Source organism: Gigantopelta aegis, chromosome 11 (genome assembly GCF_016097555.1).
Source record: "Gigantopelta aegis isolate Gae_Host chromosome 11, Gae_host_genome, whole genome shotgun sequence".
In the NCBI taxonomy this organism is placed as follows: domain Eukaryota; kingdom Metazoa; phylum Mollusca; class Gastropoda; order Neomphalida; family Peltospiridae; genus Gigantopelta; species Gigantopelta aegis.
In genome coordinates, this window is record NC_054709.1 from 32,427,175 (window position 1) to 32,448,765 (window position 21,591).

At 37.8% G+C, this 21,591-nt stretch overlaps 2 protein-coding genes and 1 long non-coding RNA gene across 6 annotated transcripts in view; 1 reads left to right on the plus strand and 2 right to left on the minus strand.

Moving 5' to 3' along the window:
* The window catches only part of LOC121385164 (TRAF3-interacting protein 1-like), a 38,570-nt gene extending 36,313 nt beyond the window's left edge, over positions 1-2,257 (plus strand). For all 4 annotated transcript variants that reach the window (XM_041515708.1, XM_041515709.1, XM_041515710.1 and 1 more), the window contains one exon: positions 4-2,257. In XM_041515708.1, the coding sequence (XP_041371642.1) occupies positions 4-160 (157 nt within the window). In that variant the 3' untranslated portion in view covers positions 161-2,257. The remainder of the gene's footprint in view (positions 1-3) is intronic.
* Positions 2,258-11,102: 8,845 nt separating this feature from the next.
* LOC121385359 (NADH dehydrogenase [ubiquinone] 1 alpha subcomplex subunit 8-like) lies at positions 11,103-16,632 on the minus strand. The gene is made up of 3 exons (XM_041516009.1): positions 16,471-16,632; positions 14,119-14,294; positions 11,103-11,453 (listed from the first exon to the last, which is right to left on the minus strand). Exons 1-3 carry the CDS (start codon positions 16,597-16,599, stop codon positions 11,234-11,236), a joined length of 525 nt encoding a protein of 174 aa, XP_041371943.1. The 5' UTR covers positions 16,600-16,632; the 3' UTR covers positions 11,103-11,233.
* A 2,384-nt stretch (positions 16,633-19,016) lies between these two features.
* Positions 19,017-21,591, minus strand: part of LOC121385228 — a 5,760-nt gene continuing 3,185 nt past the window's right edge. Inside the window, exon 2 of the long non-coding RNA XR_005959512.1 lies at positions 19,017-21,427. This is a non-coding gene — a long non-coding RNA (uncharacterized LOC121385228). The remainder of the gene's footprint in view (positions 21,428-21,591) is intronic.

A 21,591-nucleotide genomic window follows, 5' to 3' on the forward strand; every position in this document is an offset into this window, starting at 1 on the left:
CAGGATCACTGACCGGTCGATAGAACCCTTGAGAGCTCAGCTGTCTGAACTGGAACAAGCGATATCTGACAAACTGGACCTGATCGCAGCCACCAAGTCAAAAATCATCAAAAATGACTCAAAAATCGATAAACTGCTCATGAGCATGTCCAAGTCCTGATAAGCATGTGGCCGTGTTTATTTAATATTTATTTGTTTGTTTTCTTCGTCTAAAGAACACAGCAGGGCTTGAAATTAACAGGAGCAAAAGGCAGTTGCCATTCAGAATACACAATTATAATAATTTTTGGCACGAGTCTGTTTGCAGATTATTTTTCTGACACGTGTCTCCAAAAAATTTAGAGTGAGCTTTAGTGAGTTTTAGCGAGCTCCAAGGATTGATATCCTTGCGACGAGTGTCAGAAAAGCCTATCTAACAAAAGGACGAGTGCCAAAAATATTTTTTAGTTCAATCAGTCTTATAAATTTAGTCTTAATTGTTATAAAATTCACTGCATTTTATTATTGTACCGTGACGTCACTCCTTCTCTCAGCTGTTATGTATCCCATCAGCAGAAGGAATGCATGCAGTGTTACATATTATGTGACGTCTCACTTACTATCTTTGTTTACACAAAGGCGTTAATCAACAGGTAGCAACGGCCATCTACCTCCTAAACAATTGACCAATGAAAATGGCACATTACCGTCTAGGGACGTGTGCTAGATGGTTTTCTAGCTTGGCTTTCTGGCACCTTTTTCTACTGGTTGATTGAACTAGAATATGCTTTCTGGTAATCGGTTTCACAAGCATCTTTTTGTTTTCAATCTTAAAGCATTGTACAGTTATTCAGATTTAAAAAATTAGTGCCACTTTGTCAATGTTAGGATGACCAATGCTAAATTGGTTATCATAAAAATTTAAAAAAAAATTAAACTATTAGTTTATATTTACATAAAATGAGAGTAAACTTTACATAAAATGAGAGTCAACTTTACATAAAATGAGAGTCAACTTTTATTTCAGCCTAGTGTGAAGTGGCCTAGAATTCTTTCTCTATTTGAATAATTTGCGTCTGATCTAAAATATCACAAGTAGAGATTGTGTCCCACTCCACAAGATGCATTTTGAGCCCTGTGCACACAGATCTGATTTCCTGCAGACTTTTGTTGTGTTCGTGATCACCAACTTGTAGCAACATGCAAACAGCAGGGAACATTTTGTTTTTAAAAATTTGATAATCAGTGTGTGACTTAACAGAGGCGGATCTAGAGGGGGGGCAGGGGCCTGGACCCCCCCCCCCCCCCCCCCCCCCCCAGTAAATTTTGCGACAGTTATAATTTTATTATATATTAATTTTCCCCAAAAATCCTTTAGCATTCCGCCTTAAGTCCTTGGGGCCCACCCTAAATTGGTTTTCTGGATTCGCCACTAAATGATCAGCAACTACTGTTTCATGTTGTAGAGTTTTGTCTCGATCTGAGAAAAAATGTAATGCAATACTGAACAAAATGTTCCCCGAATATAGCCGTGATTTTAACAAGAGTGAAATAATTAAAACCATTGCAGTATTTTCATTTCATGTCATTGGCTGGGCGTTTCTAATTACTATTATAACAGTTTTGTCTACACTTATTAAATCTCTTATTTATCTCTTCATGAATCAAATTTATGCTCTCTTTTTTTTAATGTGACAAAATCCTGTTCATAAGAGAGATTAGTTCTACGTTAGGCAGTTGTGAAACGTATAACATTATTATTTAGATGCTGTCTAAACCGACACAGTCTATACATATCATTGGACAGAATCTCTTGCTTTTAAAATACAGCTGAACTTTATAGCTTTGACATTTATTCATCTTAAAATATATTAAAAAGTAAATAATGATGTGTAACATTCCATCCATTTATGTTTTCTACTGAACCTGTAACAGTTAACATTTTATCCACTGAGAAACATTGAAAATTCTATCTTACAGTTGTAGACTAAAACATTTTTTTTATCATGATACAGAGAAAGATTTGTATTAACACATAATGGTGGCACAAAAAACACCAAACATCTCCAATAGAACAATAACAAAACACCTGCTAAAAAAATTTAACTTTAACATTTTCACACACAAAAAGGATCCAATTATAGTACGTCCCATCTTTCTATAAAAATGTTTTTTGTAAATAATTTCAGTTTGGTTTAACGTAAGAAGAAAGTAAAAGTGTTTTGAAAATAACAATAAACTACTTATTTTTGTGTTCAATTTACAAATCAGTCAGCTCAGAAATAAATAACTTGTAGTAAATTTCATCATATGAAAAAGGGTGTTCCCTGTGGGACGACTGTAGAAATGTTTTGGGGGGGGGGGGGGGGTTCATAATATTTTGAAATCGAACTTAATAAAAACAAAATATGTGTAAAATAAAATGCAAACCTGTCGTATATGAAAGCATAATATACAAGAAATTTAAATATGAATTTGTAAAATACGAATGTATTGGACATTATGTCTGTGACTTACACGGCTGAACTCATATCTGGAAGATTTTTTGATGTCACAATGTCACACTGTGGATTTGTAAAAGTCCATTTGTTGTTATCAGTCCCCCACCAGTCCCACTGGAGGGGACTATAGCTTTTGTCTCTATCTGTTGGTCCGTCCATCCCACATATCATTTTTATGACTTTTTTTTCGTAATGTCTCAAGATACTGAGCTGAAATTTTATACGTAGCTTTATTATATAGAGTTACAGATCTACCAAATTTGACTTTAATTGCAATTTGTCCATTTTTAACAGTTATGACACTTGAACTTAGGAGATATGAAAATTTGTTGGTACGGTAGGGGACAAGTATTCTCATAATGCCTGTTTTTATTTGGTAAATGTTTTAATTGTTGTATGTTTGTTTAATTTACTTGACTACATGACATTCCATCAATGAACTTGTTTTCTTTCTTCTACGTTCTATCTTTTTTACGGCCATCATATCAGTTTGCTGTCTTCTGGAGGTCATCGACATATCCCCAGAGATTCTACCAACAGACAAAGAAACAGTAATGACATTGTTTATGGAGTGTTACGTTAGAGTCAAACCTGTCGAGCACCCACCAAAGATGATCTTTTAAGCAGGTGGCTGCTAAACATAGGTCCACTTGTAGTTTTAGATGTTTTGGGAAAGCTACAGTAATAAAAATTGTTTATGGAGGATTACGTTATAGTCGGACCTATGTTAAACATTCACCAAAGATGACCTTTAAAGACCGGTGACAGCTTAATACAAGTCATCGTGGACCGTGTTACATTACATGGGAGGAAAAAAAAGAGCTGCTTCGTTGGGGAGGCCGTGAACATGAACAGGTTTAATTATTTTAATGTTCAGTCAAACGTTTCCTTATTAGTCCAGGATAACTTGAGTTCAAGAAATTGTGCCATGGCGTAATTTAAAAACTCGTCATATTGTATCTTTGTATCTCATGCCAAGAGTACTGAACAAGTCTAATGACTTTCTTGTGGAAGGATTACTACTTAACCCGTATGACGTGATGTGATGTCGCGCTGCATGCCACTGTTACTTTGATGTGAAAACAAGGCTCACTCCGTGACAAATCCACTAGGCCTTGGTCCCGGCTAGTACATTTTTTATCAGGACTAGTGGAAATCATCAGCTGTATTACTGTAATACATAGGGAACTAGCAAAAGCTTCTGTAAAGGCTGGTGAGTTTCTCAAACATTTGTCGAACACTGACAGTTGTTGATTGAAGTCTGCTTGATGGGTATCGACGTATAATCATTTTCACATGACTTCAAATGGAGAAGAAAAATCTTCCAGTAACCCAGTTAGTTTCCTCTGCCTCTGATTTTGTATTGGACACAGAAATGATTTGGTTGAAGCAAATTCACATAGCAGATTTGTTAAACAGTTTTTCACAATGAAAGTACAGCTACAGTAACAATCCAATATGGCCATGCTAACGATGCTGTCATTTATATCATGCCCCAAACCATCTCCAGAAACCATCTAGGACAGAAAATATACTTTGGTGCAAACTAAAACCAGACTTTTGTTTTTGAAAAATACGGGAGAGAGAGAGAGAAATTGAACCTTCGAAATGTGGAGGGATTTGCACTCTACCCCTAACATTACAAGTCTCAAGTGATTCATAACCTACAGCGATTCCATAACTTCTTAAATTTAATGGGGTTTGTTTTTGAACCAATTACATTAATCAAGTGATTAATATTAAGTATCTTCAGTTTATACTGATGTAATTTCTAAGATTTAATGTTATTTGTTTTTAGAACGGTGACATTAATGTGCTTTTCTCACATTTGAAGGAAGTGTGTTTTATCCCTCACATTAAAATTATGGGGTGCATGATTGTGTTCACACCATCAAAAATGAAAGTCTGTAAAATGTCCTATTTTAAGTTTTGCCGTGAATCTAATAAACACTCGTTTGGTTGAAGTTTATGACAGCACCAGTTGTTTTGCCTTGGTATATATGATTATATAGCATCTTGTTACATTATTCATTTCCCAATTTGAATACACATGCTGGCACAAAAATGTTAAATTAGATAGCCTCCTCAATATGTTAACACATCTATTGTTAAAATTGTTTTAAGCTGCCATCTAAGAATTAAAAACTGAGGCATATTCAAAAGGCTTGAGCTTTCATTTACTAGTAAATGTAAATAAGAGAATACTATGTCATTTAAGTGGTTGTTCGATATAAGTTGTTCAAAACGTATCCAACGAGTTAACCAGGTTCAAAATAAACGTTTTCAACTAAAGTTTATTTACGGCACTTGCAGTTAAATTTCCCATACGTGCCACATATCAATCTGGTTCAGGTTAATGTGTACATCACAGAGAGCAGTCGGTTTCAGTTGTGTGAGTTTCATTGGATGGTATGGCTGTGGTCACCAGGTCATACTAGTAATTAAGTGTGGTGCAACCAATGATCACAAGTCTTAAAAGTGATCTCCATCATATGTTGGAGTGGAAAATTGTTTACAATGGGTGATCTCTTACGTTTGTGCACAAAATTGGAGTTCTGGGATAGGATTAAAGTAAAAAATTAACCACGTTCATGGTCTCAAATTTCATTTGTAATTTGTGTGTAATCCATAATACCTGGTTATCAGATACGCAGACACATGTTAAAAAATGTGTTTTGTTTAATGACCTCTCTGGAGCCCATTGATTTATTAATCATCGGCTACTGGATGTCAAACATTTTGGTAATTTTGATATATAGTCTAAGAGAGGAAACCCGCTACATTTTCCATTAGTAGCAAGGAATCTTTTGTATGCACCATCTCATAGACATGATAGCACATAACAACCTTGGATATACCAATCATGGTGCACTGGCTGGAACAAGAAATACCCCAATGGGCCCACCGATGGGGATTGATCCCAGACCAACTGCGCATCACGTGTGCGTTTTATCACTGGGTTACGTCCCACCCCAGGTACACAGTCACAAGAGACTTATAAATGGAATCTGCTCAACTTGTTTGCATACAAAGTGATTATTACAGGTACACATCGCGGGTTACACAATATATGTGTATGCACATGAATTATAGAAAAAAAATGAATTTACGGCTTATCCTCCTGTATATGCCTCCGGTTTTAACACAGCCTGATTCAGGAAAATACAATTACCTGTATTAGAGGACATTTAGTTGTTTTGAAATATTAACTTCTATAAGACAAGCAGTTGTTTTAATACAGTTGGTCTTTAGACCGGTTCAACTGCTAATTAAAAAAATAATTGCATTAATGTTGTTGGCTTGGAAACGTCAGTTTGACAGTCTGTTGGGGGTGGGGGTATTTTTGTTTCTGTAAGTACACTTTGAATCCGTCCATATGAAATAATTATTGCCAAGTGCTATAAATAGATCTGTGATGAATTTAAGGAAATGTAATTGTAAATATATTGATAATGTGCATGTATTGATGTACCTGTTGTTTTTATGCATTGTTTACGTTAGTTCGAACAGTTAAATAGAAAATATTAATTTTTTCATAACATTTTGTTTGTTGTTTCTTGGTATTGTGGATATAGGTTAAAGTTTGTTTTGTTTAACAAAACCAATAGAGCACAACGATTTATTAATCATCGGCTATTGGATATCAAACATTTGGTAATTTTCACATAAAGTCTTAGAGAGGAAATTTGTTACATTTTTCCGTTAGTATCAACGGATCTATTATATGCACCATCCCACAGTCAGGATAGCACATACTACAGCCTTTGATATACCAGCCGTGGTTCAGTGGCTGGAACAAGAAATGGGTAGGGCCTCCACAAGTCCAAAATATTGGACTCGATACTCAACCCGGACCTGAGTACCGACATTTATACCAGATGATAATGAGATTGAGGAATAACAGTAGTTAAATGCCAATTTATCGGTTTCTTGTTGCCGCAAACAGACTTGTAACAAAAATGAAACAAGAAATCTTTTATATGCACTTTTCCAGACAGGACAGTACATACCACTCATGGGGCATTAGTTCTGTTGGGGGGGGGGGGGGGAAGAAGACACTTGAATCCATCAAAGAGTTGAGATTGTTTTGTTTAACGACACTACTAGAGCACATTGATTAATCATTGGCTATTGGATGTCAAACATTTGGTCATTCAAACTCGTCGGAGAAAACAATATATTTTTTCATTAGCAGCATTTGATCTTTTTTTTGTGCACGTTCCTGCACAGGACAGCACATATTACAGCCTTTGATATACCAATCGGGTGAATCGATCCCATCATCCAATGAAACGGAACTAAATACCAATCCAGTGAATAATAGAATTTACTACCCATTTCTATGCACTTTCAACTCACAATTCCTCTTTTTTTCTTCTTTTTTTTTGGGGGGGGGGGGGGGGGGTGGACGTAGCTCAGTGTACAGCTCTCCGATATGTGATCGATCTAAGATTGATTCCAGTCGGTGTGCTATTTCTCATTCCAGCCAGTGCTCCACAACTGGTGTAACGAAGGCTGTGATATGTACTATCCTGTCTGTGGGATGGTGCATATAAAAGATCCCTTGCTGCTAATCGAAAAGAGTAGCCCATGAAGTGGCGACGGGTTTCCTATCTCAATATCTGTCCGATGCCATATAACCATAAATAAAATGTGTTGAGTGTGTCATTAAAACATTTCCTTCCTTCCATTCCCACTTTACATCATCCTGGGGAGTGACAGTCCTACAAAATATGAAGGATATATCCTGGGGAGTGACAGTCCTACCAAATATGAAGGATATATCCTGGGGAGTGACAGTCCTACCAAATATGAAGGATATATCCTGGGGAGTGACAGTCCTACAAATATGAAGGATATATCCTGGGGAGTGACAGTCCTACCAAATATGAAGGATATATCCTGGGGAGTGACAGTCCTACCAAATATGAAGGATATATCCTGGGGAGTGACAGTCCTACAAAATATGAAGGATATATCCTGGGGAGTGACAGTCCTACCAAATATGAAGGATATATCCTGGGGAGTGACAGTCCTACAAAATATGAAGGATATATCCTGGGGAGTGACAGTCCTACCAAATATGAAGGATATATCCTGGGGAGTGACAGTCCTACAAAGTATGAAGAATATATCCTGGGGAGTGACAGTCCTACAAAGTATGAAGAATATATCCTGGGAGTGACAGTCCTACAAAGTATGAAGAATATATCCTGGGGAGTGACAGTCCTACAAATATGAAGGATATATCCTGGGGAGTGACAGTCCTACAAAATATGAAGGATATATCCTGGGGAGTGACAGTCCTACCAAATATGAAGGATATATCCTGGGGAGTGACAGTCCTACAAAATATGAAGGATATATCCTGGGGAGTGACAGTCCTACCAAATATGAAGGATATATCCTGTGGAGTGACAGTCCTACAAAGTATGAAGAATATATCCTGGGGAGTGACAGTCCTACAAAGTATGAAGAATATATCCTGGGAGTGACAGTCCTACAAAGTATGAAGAATATATCAAGGGGAGTGACAGTCCTACAAAGTATGAAGAATATATCCTGGGGAGAGTCCTACAAAGTAGGAAGAATATATCCTGGGGAGTGACAGTCCTACAAAGTATGAAGGATATATCCTGGGGAGTGACAGTCCTACAAAATATGAAGGATATATCCTGGGGAGTGACAGTCCTACAAAATATGAAGGATATATCCTGGGGAGTGACAGTCCTACAAAATATGAAGGATATATCCTGGGGAGTGACAGTCCTACAAAGTATGAAGAATATATCAAGGGGAGTGACAGTCCTACAAAGTATGAAGAATATATCCTGGGGAGAGTCCTACAAAGTAGGAAGAATATATCCTGGGGAGTGACAGTCCTACAAAGTATGAAGGATATATCCTGGGGAGTGACAGTCCTACAAAGTATGAAGGCTATATCCTGGGGAGAGTCCTACAAAGTAGGAAGGATATATCCTGGGGAGTGACAGTCCTACAAAGTAGGAAGTGGGGAGTGACAGTCCTACAAAGTATGAAGGCTATATCCTGGGGAGTGACAGTCCTACAAAGTATGAAGGCTATATCCTGGGGAGTGACAGTCCTACAAAGTATGAAGGCTATATCCTGGGGAGTGAGTGGCAGTCCTACAAAGTAGGAGATATATCCTACTACAAAGTAGGAAGGATAGGAAGGATATATCCTGGGGAGTGACAGTCCTACAAAGTAGGAAGGCTATATCAAGGGGAGCGGCAGTCCTACAAAGTACTATATCAAGGGGAAGTCCTACAAAGGAAGGCTATATAGCAGTCCTACAAAGTAGGAAGGCTATATCAAGGGGAGTGGCAGTCCTACAAAGTAGGAAGGCTATATCAAGGGGAGCGGCAGTCCTACAAAGTAGGAAGGCTATATCAAGGGGAGCGGCAGTCCTACAAAGTAGGAAGGCTATATCAAGGGGAGCGGCAGTCCTACAAAGTAGGAAGGCTATATCAAGGGGAGCGGCAGTCCTACAAAGTAGGAAGGCTATATCGGCAGTCCTACAAAGTAGGAAGGATATATCCTGTGGAGTGACAGTCTTATAAAGTAGGAAGTGTATCCTAGGGTGGCAGTCCTACACAATATGAAGGGTGTATCCTAGGGTGGCAGTCCTACACAGTAGGAAGGATCTATCATCCTGGGAAGTGGCTGTCCTACAAAGTATGAAGGATGTATCGTCCTACAAAGTACAAAGGATGTATCGTCCTACAGAGTAAAGTAGGAAGAATACCATTACAAATTGTGTAATATAGTGCAGTGATTCTATGGAGAAATAATTTGTGTTTCGTAGGTGGAGTCAACAATTTACTCTTTATCTATATATACACCTCGTCATAAATATCGCACCACACATTTTCAAAAGTAAAATTAGAAAATATAAGTTTCGGTTTTTTAAACTACAAGTATATATTTAATATACTACAACATCTGTGAACATAATATCACAAACACACCCTGTTCCGAGCTGCACGTGCATGCTCAGTCGAGCATGATTGATCCGGGGGTCGGTTTGCTAACAATGCAGTATGCACATAGCCTCTTTTGGTGTATGTTATGTTGGCAGACACAGCTAAAATTTGATTTTAGGCATAAATTAAGCTTTATTTTGACCAACCAGTGAAATGCCCAAGCGTCCAGTGCCTCTGAACCAAAGATGGCGAATTATTGGTATGCACCAGACTGGTATGTCATGTCGTGCTATTGGAACACAATTGAACATTAATCACACTGTCATCAGCAGGCTAATACGTAAACATACTGCTTCCGGTGAAGTGAAGGATGCACCGAGGTCTGGACGTCCCAGAAAAACCAATGACAGGGAAGACCGTGCTCTCGTACGCCAAGCCAGACGAAGCCCAAAGTCTACTTGTACACAGCTGCGACATGGATGGCATCCAAACAACAGAGTGTACATCAGCACCATCAGACGACGCCTAAATTCTGCAGGATTGAGAGCAAGACGACCAATCAGACGTCCACTCCTCACAAATCAGCACCGCCATGCCCGTTTAGCCTGGTGCCAAGCACGTAATCGCTGGAACCTGAGGACATGGAGAAGGATCCACTGGTCCGATGAAAGCAGATTTTTGCTGCATCATACAGACAGGAGGGCACGAGTTTGGAGGCAGAGAGGCACAGCATATGATCAGAGGAACATTCAAGCTGAGGTTCCATTTGGGGGTGGATCCGTCATGGTGTGGGGGTGTTGTTCCTATGATTGTAAACTTGACCTCATCACAGTTCCCGGAACACTGAATGGACAGATGTACTAGAACTTGATCCTGGACGGTGCTGTTGTGCCTCATTTCGATAACCATGCTCTCGCCACACGTCCAGTCTTCATGGACGATAATGCCAGACCACATCGTGCTCGAGCTGTTGTTCAGCATCTCCAACACAACGCCATTGAGACACTACCATGGCCTGCCAGAAGTCCAGACCTAAATCCTATTGAGCATTTGTGGGACATTTTGGGACGTAGGGTGAGAGCAAGGGATCCTCCAGTTCAGAACCTTCAGGAATTGACCCATGCATTGCATGATGAGTGGCAGCAGATCCCTCAACAGAGCATCAGACGTCTGGTGACAAGCATGAGAAGGCGTGTAGAACATGTTATCCAAGTGCGAGGCGGTTACACCAGATACTGAGTTAGCCAGTCATTGTGGACCTTACTAGTGTGTTTGACATTAATGAAATGTGAACTGTGTTGTGTGTCGTTACGACCCCGGCAGCCATACTTATTTCACCGTATTTTACGGTGATTTTAGTGAACTTTACTTTGCTACAATTAAACCCTCATTTAGTGCTCAAATTCGGTCTTGTGTTGTAAATTTTCTGACTGAACGCTCACATGAGGCCATATAAACAGTTTAATGTGCTTTTCTAAGCACCATTTTTATGAGGCTGAAGATCCAGTTTTACTTAGTGAACCAAATTGGGTGGTGCGATATTTATGATGAGGTGTATATATAAGGGATGTTAAATTTTCTAATTAAATATTATGTTTTATAATAATGTGACATTCTGCATTTTATCGTGTAACCACAGAAAATTTGTTAATGTACTTTAAAAACAACTAAACCCGTATCATTTGCATACACATTTAATTTCAAATCCAAACCGATATAAATATTTGTAGTCTGTCAGAAATGTTTTCGTATTCTAATGCAGTTCATTCAAAATCTAACAAAACAAAAAGAGTCCATTTACAAGTAGCACTATATGCCTTGACTGCCCATATATTTGGACTGGGGGTCGATCTCATCGGGCAAGGGGGGTACTTCTGGGAGTCGCGGGGGCAGTTTGTGTTCTGGGAGTTTGGGTTTCGGCCTGTTGGTGTCGTGGGTTCGTACTTTGCTGAAATATCCTAATCCCGGTCGCTCCTGCCCGAGACTCTCTCTAATACAGTTGTCAAACACGAGCTGGGGTTTCCGACACCTGTAAATTGAAAACAATGAAGACGTAAGGAAATGTAAGAAATAGACGATACTCCCCAAGTGTCTTGTGATATCATAATTTATCAGCACGAGTTGATAAAAGTATGAAATCCGAGGCTTGCCGAGGATTTTTATACTTTTATCAACGAGTGCTGATAAATTGTGATATCACAAGACATGATGGGTGTATTCTTTTTATCATCCATTATCATTCTTTTCATTTGCGACAATTGTAAACAATGTCGGTATTAATGTGGGTTGAATGTCACTATATTTGGCAGCTGTATACTCCCCTTAACTAGCAGAACAACAGTGGCGTGATGTCACTAATGATAGGTTTAGCACTGAAACATACACGGTGACATAACAAAAAGAAGCGATACCTCCAAGGAAAATATCGCAGGAGATATCGCAAATATATAGTGCCAGCGATATCTCCTACAAAAACCTTTAATGGATGATAAATAAATATGTCACGGTTTTTTTAAATATGGAAAATATTAACTGAGTTTTGTGTGAGGCGCGCTTCCCATTAACGTTATTCCATGCGTGTGTTATCGGTATTAATGTGGGTTGAATGTCACTATATTTGGCAGCTGTATACTCCCCTTAACTAGCAGAACAACAGTGGCGTGATGTCACTAATGATAGGTTTAGCACTGAAACATACACGGTGACATAACAAAAAGAAGCGATACCTCCAAGGAAAATATCGCAGGAGATATCGCAAATATATAGTGCCAGCGATATCTCCTACAAAAACCTTTAATGGATGATAAATAAATATGTCACGGTTTTTTTAAATATGGAAAATATTAACTGAGTTTTGTGTGAGGCGCGCTTCCCATTAACGTTATTCCATGCGTGTGTTATCGCGTGCATTTCCACGAGCGGAAATGTGCAAGTCCATAGCTGCATTTACTGAAGCCGAAAGTAAATTTTTACATTGTGACTTCACAGCGCTGAAAAACTCGCTCATCCATACAACTTTTTTTTCACCTGCAGAATTGTATACCATGTAAATGGTTTGCATCGCATTCATAAACACGTGCTAAATCGTGTTAACGGAAAGACAGCCTTAATCAGAATTTGTCGCAGCTCTGCATTTATATGAATTATATCTCAAGAAGCTGTAGATAATTACATATAACCGTGCCCCAATTCTTTTGTTTACTACCACCCCCATGTCCATTATTTAAGATACAGGTACAGTTCTGTTTACTGGTCAGATCTGAATATTTTATTTTTTAAAACTCGAACTGTAAATTCCATAAATTCCGTGGTCAAGATATAAAATCTTGTACTTCAAAAAACTAAAAGTTTCTTTTGTTTAATGACACCACTAGAGCACATTGATTTGTTAATCATCGGCTGTTTGATGTCAAACATTTGGTAATTTTGACAAATAGTCTTAGAGAGGAAACCTGCTACATTTTTCCATTAGTAGCAAGGGATCTTTTACATGTATATACACCATCCCACAGACAGGACAGCACATACCACGGCCTTTGATATACCAGTCATGGTGCACTGGCTGGATGAGAAATAGCTCAATGGGCCCACCGACGAGGATCGATTCCAAACCGACCGCACATCAAGAGAGCACTTTACCACTGAGCTACGTCCAGTCCAGCCCAGCCCCTGGTACTTCAATGTCACGAGTATACAAAACATCAAAATTATTACATTTCTAACATCGGAACTACGACAGTGGGTGTTGCCATTTTGAAGTAGAATGTGCTGGGTGATCACAATTTGGGGGCAATAACTCCACATGAAAACCAGCATGAACAAATCACCATGCCAAAATATGTAAAACCACAGTATTTCAGTCCGATATTAAATGCCGGGCGGGACGTAGCCCAGTGGTAATGTGCTCGCTCGATACGCAATCGGTCTGGGATCGATCCCTGTCGGTGGGCCCATTGGGCTATTTCTCATTCCAGCCAGTGCACCACGACTGGTATATCAAATGCTGTGGTATGTACTACCCTGTCTGTGGGATGGTGCATATAAAAGATTCCTGGGTGTTAATCGAAAAGAGTAGCCAATGAAGTGGCGACAGCGGGTTTCCTCTCTCAATATCTGTGTGGTCCTTAACCATATGTCTGACGCCATATAACCGTAAATAAAAAGTGTTGAGTGTGTCGTTAAATAAAAGATTTCTTTGATATTAAATGTTTTCTTAAAATACATTTTGTCACCAAGCCCACGCCCCTTAACAAAAATGTCCTGCCTCTAGTAAATATTATTTTGAAGCATACATACAACACTAAAGAGCAAATATTTTATTTTTCAGGGCTAGCTCTGGCAGTCGCCAATTGCGAATTTTGAAAGCAGTTGGCGAATTTTATTTTAATTTGGCGAAATAATTTCAGGTAATAATTGACATTTAAAAAATAATATCTGTTGATTTCTGCAATTTTTGAAGTTTAATAAACAATTTGGTGAAATGTTTTGCTCACCCCATAGCTAGCCCTGTTTTTATAATTTTGATTGGTGACAGTTAAAAATTTTAAATTAGTTAAAATATATTAGCAATTATTATTAAACATATTTTAGAACTATGTAGTGCTTTCTCAAACTTGTATAGTAAATTAAGACAAGATACGGCTCTGAACAAAATGTTTCTTAACAAAAAACAAAAACGCAAAATATGTACTCACGGTTTGAGGTACATTTCACGGCCCGATTTGTCCACACACTGCCAGTAATTTGTGAATTCCTCGTAGCAAGAGTTCTTCACTTTGCCAAAGAAGTCGAATGCGCAGCGCGTCACTTCTTTCCCTTCATTCAAACATTTCCGTGGGTCTCCTTCTTCCTTGCGACACAACATAAATTCCTGAAAAGATTTTTTTTAAATACATTTACAAAGCATATTAAATAACAATTAAAATTTAAAAAAACATACATGTATAGGAGTCTCAAATAACCAGGCCCCGTGCTTATAAAACTTTTAGAATCTCAAACTCTATTAGAGTCTGGACTCCAGTCTCATACTAGAGTCTAGACTCTATTGAGTTTGAGATTGTACCTGTGCTTATAAAACTATTTAGAGTCGACTTTATAGAGTCTCATTTGTATTTACCATAAGCAGCCCAAATCTTATTTCCGGTTAATTTAATTTTTTGTCGTCTGCTCTGCTGTCAACAAAACCAATTGTTAGGTTAGGCCAAACAAAATAAATTTCTGATCTCTGGTCAACGGGTGCGTCGATTTTGACTCTCATGCATCAACATCTTTGGGTTTTTCAATTTCCTGCGATGTGATGTCGATTTTTGCCGGGCTTTTTCTTGCTATGACGTAAAACTGAATGAACTAGGACGTGCATTCTGAGTTCAATTTAAATATGCCCCTTATTTCAGTATGAAATATATCCACCTTTTCTGTGCAATCCATGCTTTAAAAAAAATTAATTAAATTTTAAAATGTTAAAAAGCTGCATTGCTGCATCAATTCTGGAACCAGAGACCAAACTCTTTTTTTTGGGTGTAGGTGGGGGGGGGGGGGGGGCTTACAAAAATTATGTCTGAATAGTGAATAAAGTTCTGATGATCCTGAAGGTTGTAACTTTTAATGTAACGGTTCATCACATCACCGAATGGCAGTTCACTTCAAGTTAAAGTTGGGTAACCTATAAGCGAACAGATTGTGCTTTTGTATGTATCATGTATTTTAAAAACTACTTTTAGCAAAATACGAACCAACTCGACAAACTGCAAGAATACTTAAATATGTATTTGAGACACAATGCTTGACAGATTTATGTGTCGTTGTTAAAAACTGTATCTTCATTAATAGGCCTACTGAAAAGAAAGGAATGTTACTGTTTGTTTCATGTGCACCAGTGTTTTGTTCCCATGTTAGTTATGTAACCAGGAGGGCAACAACTCCCCCCCACCCCCTACGTAGCCTGAAATAATGGCAAATAGTAAGACAGCCATTCCCATTAATTGATACACTGGGGATACGGCTCTTCCTCCATGAATGCGCACATTTGTGCTGTATTCCTAGCCATTCGAGTACCAAGTCAAGTGAACAGATGATTTGGATGGTAGCTGTAATGCAAATTTTACCTCAGAAAACTGGATGGTCACACCAACGTCAATCATTACTGCATTACTTATACTTTGGATACCCACTCAGCCGATAACGTGATTGCGTACGCAGAGCTAATTACATGTGCACATGCTCCAGTGTCACTGTTGTGTAGTTGACAATACCAATTAAGGGATTAATTAACATTTGATGTTTAAATAACTGGAGGAAACACATGTACTCCCTTTATTCTGAGCTCATGCCAGATTAACAAGGCCAAAGCTTTTAATTTTTAAGACCCCTGCTGTTAGAATTTGTTTTCAATTATTATAGTTGATCTGCAAAAGGTATGCTACATTTTAATGCCTCTATTGTAGTGAATAGTATTCATAATCCATTCATAACAATTGTAAATAATTGAGTGTATAAATTGTGTTAATTATGAATCAATCCATTAAAAAATTATATTTTACAAACTATTCACTGGTATAAACATAATGCCTATCAGTATTGAAATCAAATGTTAGTGATGTGTGTTGATAAAATGCGGACCGGACCAGAAGGCTTGACAAATTTAATGTTTCCTTTTATAAAAATATTGAACTAAGTGTTCGTCAACTGTGCATAGTTAAGAAACATATATTTTTTCATATAGTGATGTTAAAAATGGAAAATAACAAACCACACATGCGCGTTACTGCTTTCACCTAACGACAAAAACACGAATACGTAACCATATTATGCATATATATAAATATCGATATATATATATATATATATATATATATATATATATATATATATATATATATCAATGGTATTAAAAAAAAATTATTTGCTTTTCAACATTTAGTTCAACAATGACTATTATGACATAAACATGATAATCATAAACATGATAAAGTGATACACTCAGAGTCAGTCGGTCAAGATCTTCACCCTAGTCCAAGTTTACTGATCTGTTAAGACGAAACAGTTACCTTGCAAACATTATCACAATATTTTCCAAACTGGTGTGCACCTGCTCGAAGAACTGACGATGTTAGTTGGATTTCCGGCACTGTCAATTCTTCGTAACTTGGTAGATAATCTTCGTTTGTAAATGCCATTTTCTGACCTTGTATCAATTCTTCATAACAGATTCTTCTATTTGCTACGCGATAGATTATTATGGGGAAAACCCCTCGCAGTATATGTAATTCAAACCACCAGGTAGCCAGTTACAGAAACAACCTTGAATAAAGAGGTCTAGTAAAATCGAGACTTCTTTAGTTTCTTCTTCTCACCATCTATTTTCCTCACCCGCCACCCCACTGGCACCCCTAATGATAAACGTTAAAGTTAAACTTTGTTTTGCATAATGACACCACTAGAACACATTGGCTTATTAACCATAGGCTACTGGATATCAAACATTTGATAACTTTGACATACAGAGGAAACCCGCAACATTTTTCCATTAGTAGGCTATATAGTAAGTGATCTTTTAAAGGGACATACCCTAGTTTTTAAACACTAACGCATATGTTTTACTATTATAACCGTTTTTGATGACTTAAATCATACTTTACTTAGATTTTATTGTTTATATTATCATTTTCGGTACATTCGAAGTGCTTTTGGTCATCCTGGTGTTTTTAATATCACAAAATGCATGTCTCATATTTTTAAAAACGCACACGTGCGTCTGAAAAGTAATAGTTTTGGAGTCGAGTTTTAGTCCATTTTACAGGGTATTTCACCATTTCAAAGTCAAAGACCCATGTTTCATTCAATTATAACTTTATCCAAATGTGTTACAGGTTTGTATAGATTAACCAAACTTAGTGTTAATTTTCACGAGTTGAAACTTTAATAAACGTTTTATATGTACCATCCCACAGACAGGATAGCACATACCGCGGATTTTAATAAGCCAGTCGTGGTGCACTGGCTAGAACTAGAAATAACCTAATAGGCCAATGCATGCACCAATGGGGATCGATCCTAGATCGACCGCGAAGGATCAGCCTTCAATAGAAAGAAATACGTTTTTATACGGCTTCGGACATATATTAAGTAACACAAAGACAAAAAAATTAATTAGAGAGGAAACACGCTGCCCCCACTCCATTGGATACGGTAGGCCTATTCTTTTCGATTAACAGTAAGGTATTTTACATACAATATTCCACAGATTGAATAGCCTAGTATGCCTATGTAGGCCTACCACATACTTGTTATGTACGCCATTGTTTAGGTTTTTTTAACGACACCACTGGAGAACATTGATTAATTAATCATCAGCTATTGGATATCAAACATTTGGTAATTCTGACACAGTCATCAGAGGAAACCCGCTACATTTTTCCAAATGCAGCAAGGGATCTTTTATATGCACTTTCCCACAGACAGGAAAGCACATACCACAGCCATTGTCCAGTTGTGGTGCACTGATAGGAACGAGAAAACCCCTAATCAGCTGAATGGATCCACTGAGGTGGTTCGATCCTGCGACGCAACCACCTTAGGCGAGCGCTCAACCGACTGAGCTAAATCCTGCCCCAAGACGCACCAGGAAGGAAAGACATGTTTTATTTAACGACGCACCCAACACATTTTACTTACGGTTATATGGCGTCAGACATAGGTTAAGGACCACACGTATATTGAGGAAGGAAACCCGCTGTCACCACTTCATGGGCTACTCTTTTCAATTAGCAGCAAGGAATCTTTTATATGCACCATCCCAGACAGGATAGCACATACCAAGGGATTTGATGTACCAGTCGTGGTGCACTGGCTGCAGTGAGAAATAGCCCAATGGTCCCACTGACGGGGATCGATCCCAAACCAACCGCGCATCAAGCGAACGCTTTACCAATGGGTTACATCTCGCCCTCCAACAAGCATCATATGATCCCTATACAAAATCAGAGCAAAATTAATGTACAGGGCGCCAAATGTTAGGTTGTTTGTTTTTGTTTGGGGGGGGGGGGGAGAGAGAGGAATGTTCCAAACGTTTTATTTTATTTTAAACGAAATTCCACTTTTCTTCCAGTAAGCAGAATCTACTCTTTATGCCAGATATACCCGCCCTCCTTCCCACCCTCGCTCATGTTAATCCACACATCCCTATATTTCCCCACATACTATTTATTTCATCTATATCACACATAAACCCAATCCCATCATGGGCGACCGCAACGGGGGGGGGGGGGGGTATTGGCATGTCCGTTCCTGGATTTAGATCCGATTTTATTTTGACTTATATTTGTCAATTAAAGTACATGTCAGCTTTACGTATTTAGAATGTTGGCATTTACCAACATTTGCCATGATACATTTTTTTTTGTAGAAAGCAAGAAATTGCATTGGGTAATGTGTCGTTTATGATTTCTCCATTCCCCGACCCCCAATCCATGCTTCGAGCACCACCAGACACATAAATATACACACACAACATAAAACAAACGCAACAAAAACCATCCACACAAAATGAATGTGTGTATAAAGTAAATGTACAAGAAACGAACACTGACGACAGTACCAATATAATGTTTTATTGCATATAAAGTTTATCAAATTCCCCCACCACATGGGTCCACGTGGACTGTATTGCACGTAATGGTTTACAAACATATACACATGGAGGTATGACCAATGGTGAAGCGTTTAACACAAAGGTTTAAGAACAAAACTGCTGTAAACAAACGAACTCACACAGGCCTCCATAAGTTGCAAGAACGAGTGTTTTACCTTCGTCTGGCGCTCAGTCAACTTTACTTTTGGCTTACCAATTTTCTGTGCAATCCTTTAAAGCGACAGACCCTAGTTTTTAAACACTATGACGTATTTTTTTTATTATTACAGCCGTTTGATCTTAGTTTTTAAACACTACAACATATTTTTCACTATTACAGCCGGTTTTAATAATTTAAATTATAAGTTTCTTCCATTGGATTGTTTAGAATACCCATTTACGTACATCCAATGTGTTTCTGTTCATTCTGGTTTGTGTAATACCCGGAAATACGTGTTTCATTATTCTAAAAACGCAAGCCAACCTCAACAACGTATTTTTGACGGCATTTCCCCATTTAAGCGTCACAGATGTTTTACAGTTTCGTAGATTACCCAAAGTTAGTGTCCATTTCCATAGGCTGAAACTAGGGTCTGCGCCTTTAAATTTAGGACGTCTTACATCGAGGACTGACAAGCAGAGGCCTCGTTCACAACGCTCTCTTAAGCAACGTCAGAACATTATTCATCATTGCACTGTGAGATTGTAAAGTTGGGAGAGTTTGATGAATTGGGTCCGAGAACTAGTAATGCAGGCCCGTGTGCAGGAATTTTAGCGGGGTGTGGGGTGGGGTGGGGGGGTGATTGATGGGGGATGGGGGGGGTCGACTGTGGTGTGCTAAATTTATGGTGGGGCGTGTCAAGAAATGTAAAATAACAAGAAAAATTGCTTTCAGCGGGGGGAGGGATTCAACCCCCGAAACCCAACCCCTGCAAAACGTGCATCATTTATGTGCTTTCATTATTGAAATGACAGTAATCCACTACCAGTATTTCGCTTTTTTATTTTTCTGTGATGAAGTTAATTCAGAGGATATACATGTAGTATGATAGACAGAAAACTGTATAACTGCAATCAATAAAATTACTAAACATATTTTTTGAATATTTAACAAACAAAAAAATCCCTTTAAGACTTATGAATGTGAAAACAGTGACCAATTGTGGTTATTAAATTCTCTTCAACATGCGCTTATTGTCAGCGGGAGTGAGGATGAAAAACTAGAGAACACATAAGTGTTCCTGCCCCGCAGATACACAATTCTAAACACTGAATGTTGATTTTTATTTATACTGTTTGGAATGATTGAATGGATGAATGACAAATAGGTTAATTCTTTCCGACTAATATTCCATTGAACAAATATAAAATTAACATATGAATATATTAAAACAATAGTGCCATATCAAATTTTTTATACTAAAACAATTCATTAACAAAACATCACCTTCATGATGTGTTTAAACATACATAATATACCAGTATAATGTTATCAGACCATATCAGCCTGGGTATTTCATCAGATAACTGCCTGGGCACTGTATTGGAACATATTGGCCTGGGAATTGTATCAGATCGTTCAGCATCACCCTAGATATTGTAATTACAGGACACTGGCTTGAGCATTATATCAGGACATACTGGCTCTGATATTTTATTAGATCATATTGGCCCTGGTATTTCATTAGAACATATTGGCCCTGGTATTTTATTAAAACATAATGGCCCAGGTATGTTATTAGAACATATCAGCTTGCTTATTTTATCAGAAAATATCGGCCTAGGTGTTTTATCCGAAAATATTAGCCTAGGTATTGTAAAGAACATAAATTATATCATCCTCAATATTATATCAGATCATATAATTTACTGTTATATCTGAGCATATTTGCATAAATAATACTAAAAACATATTTATTTGTATGGGTATTGCATAAGAACATATCGACCTGAAAGCTGTATGGGAAAATAGCATAGATTCTTATTGATTGTATTAGAACAGAACTTATATTTCTCTGGAAGCTGTATCAGAACACATCAGAATTCGTACTGCATCAGAACGTATTCACGTAATGTATTATATTCAGCTATATTGGCCTGACAGTTACATAAATGTACATCCTAAAAAACAATGAAAATATACAATCTATATGAATACTACATTATGATGTCGTTAAATACAAGTGTATATGATAAATATGATAAAAATAGGTCAACACTCCAGTATATACTGATGGAATGAAAATATGAAAAACAACAAATAGCTCAAAATATATCCAAAAAGAAACATAACAGGCAAATTATTGGGGTTTTTTTTTTAACATTCATGAATCATTATGCAGCTATATACATGTACATCAATTGGCAATTTTTACCTAACAGGCCCATTCACAAATGTGATTAATTCAAACCCCCTTTCCTCTCCCCTGCTAAGGCACTCCATCAAAATGTTGACTTTTGTTAAGAGTATGATTTTTTTTGTTTTTGGTTTTTGTTAATTTTTAAAGTGAAGCTGGAATTAAACTGTCAATTACCCAAC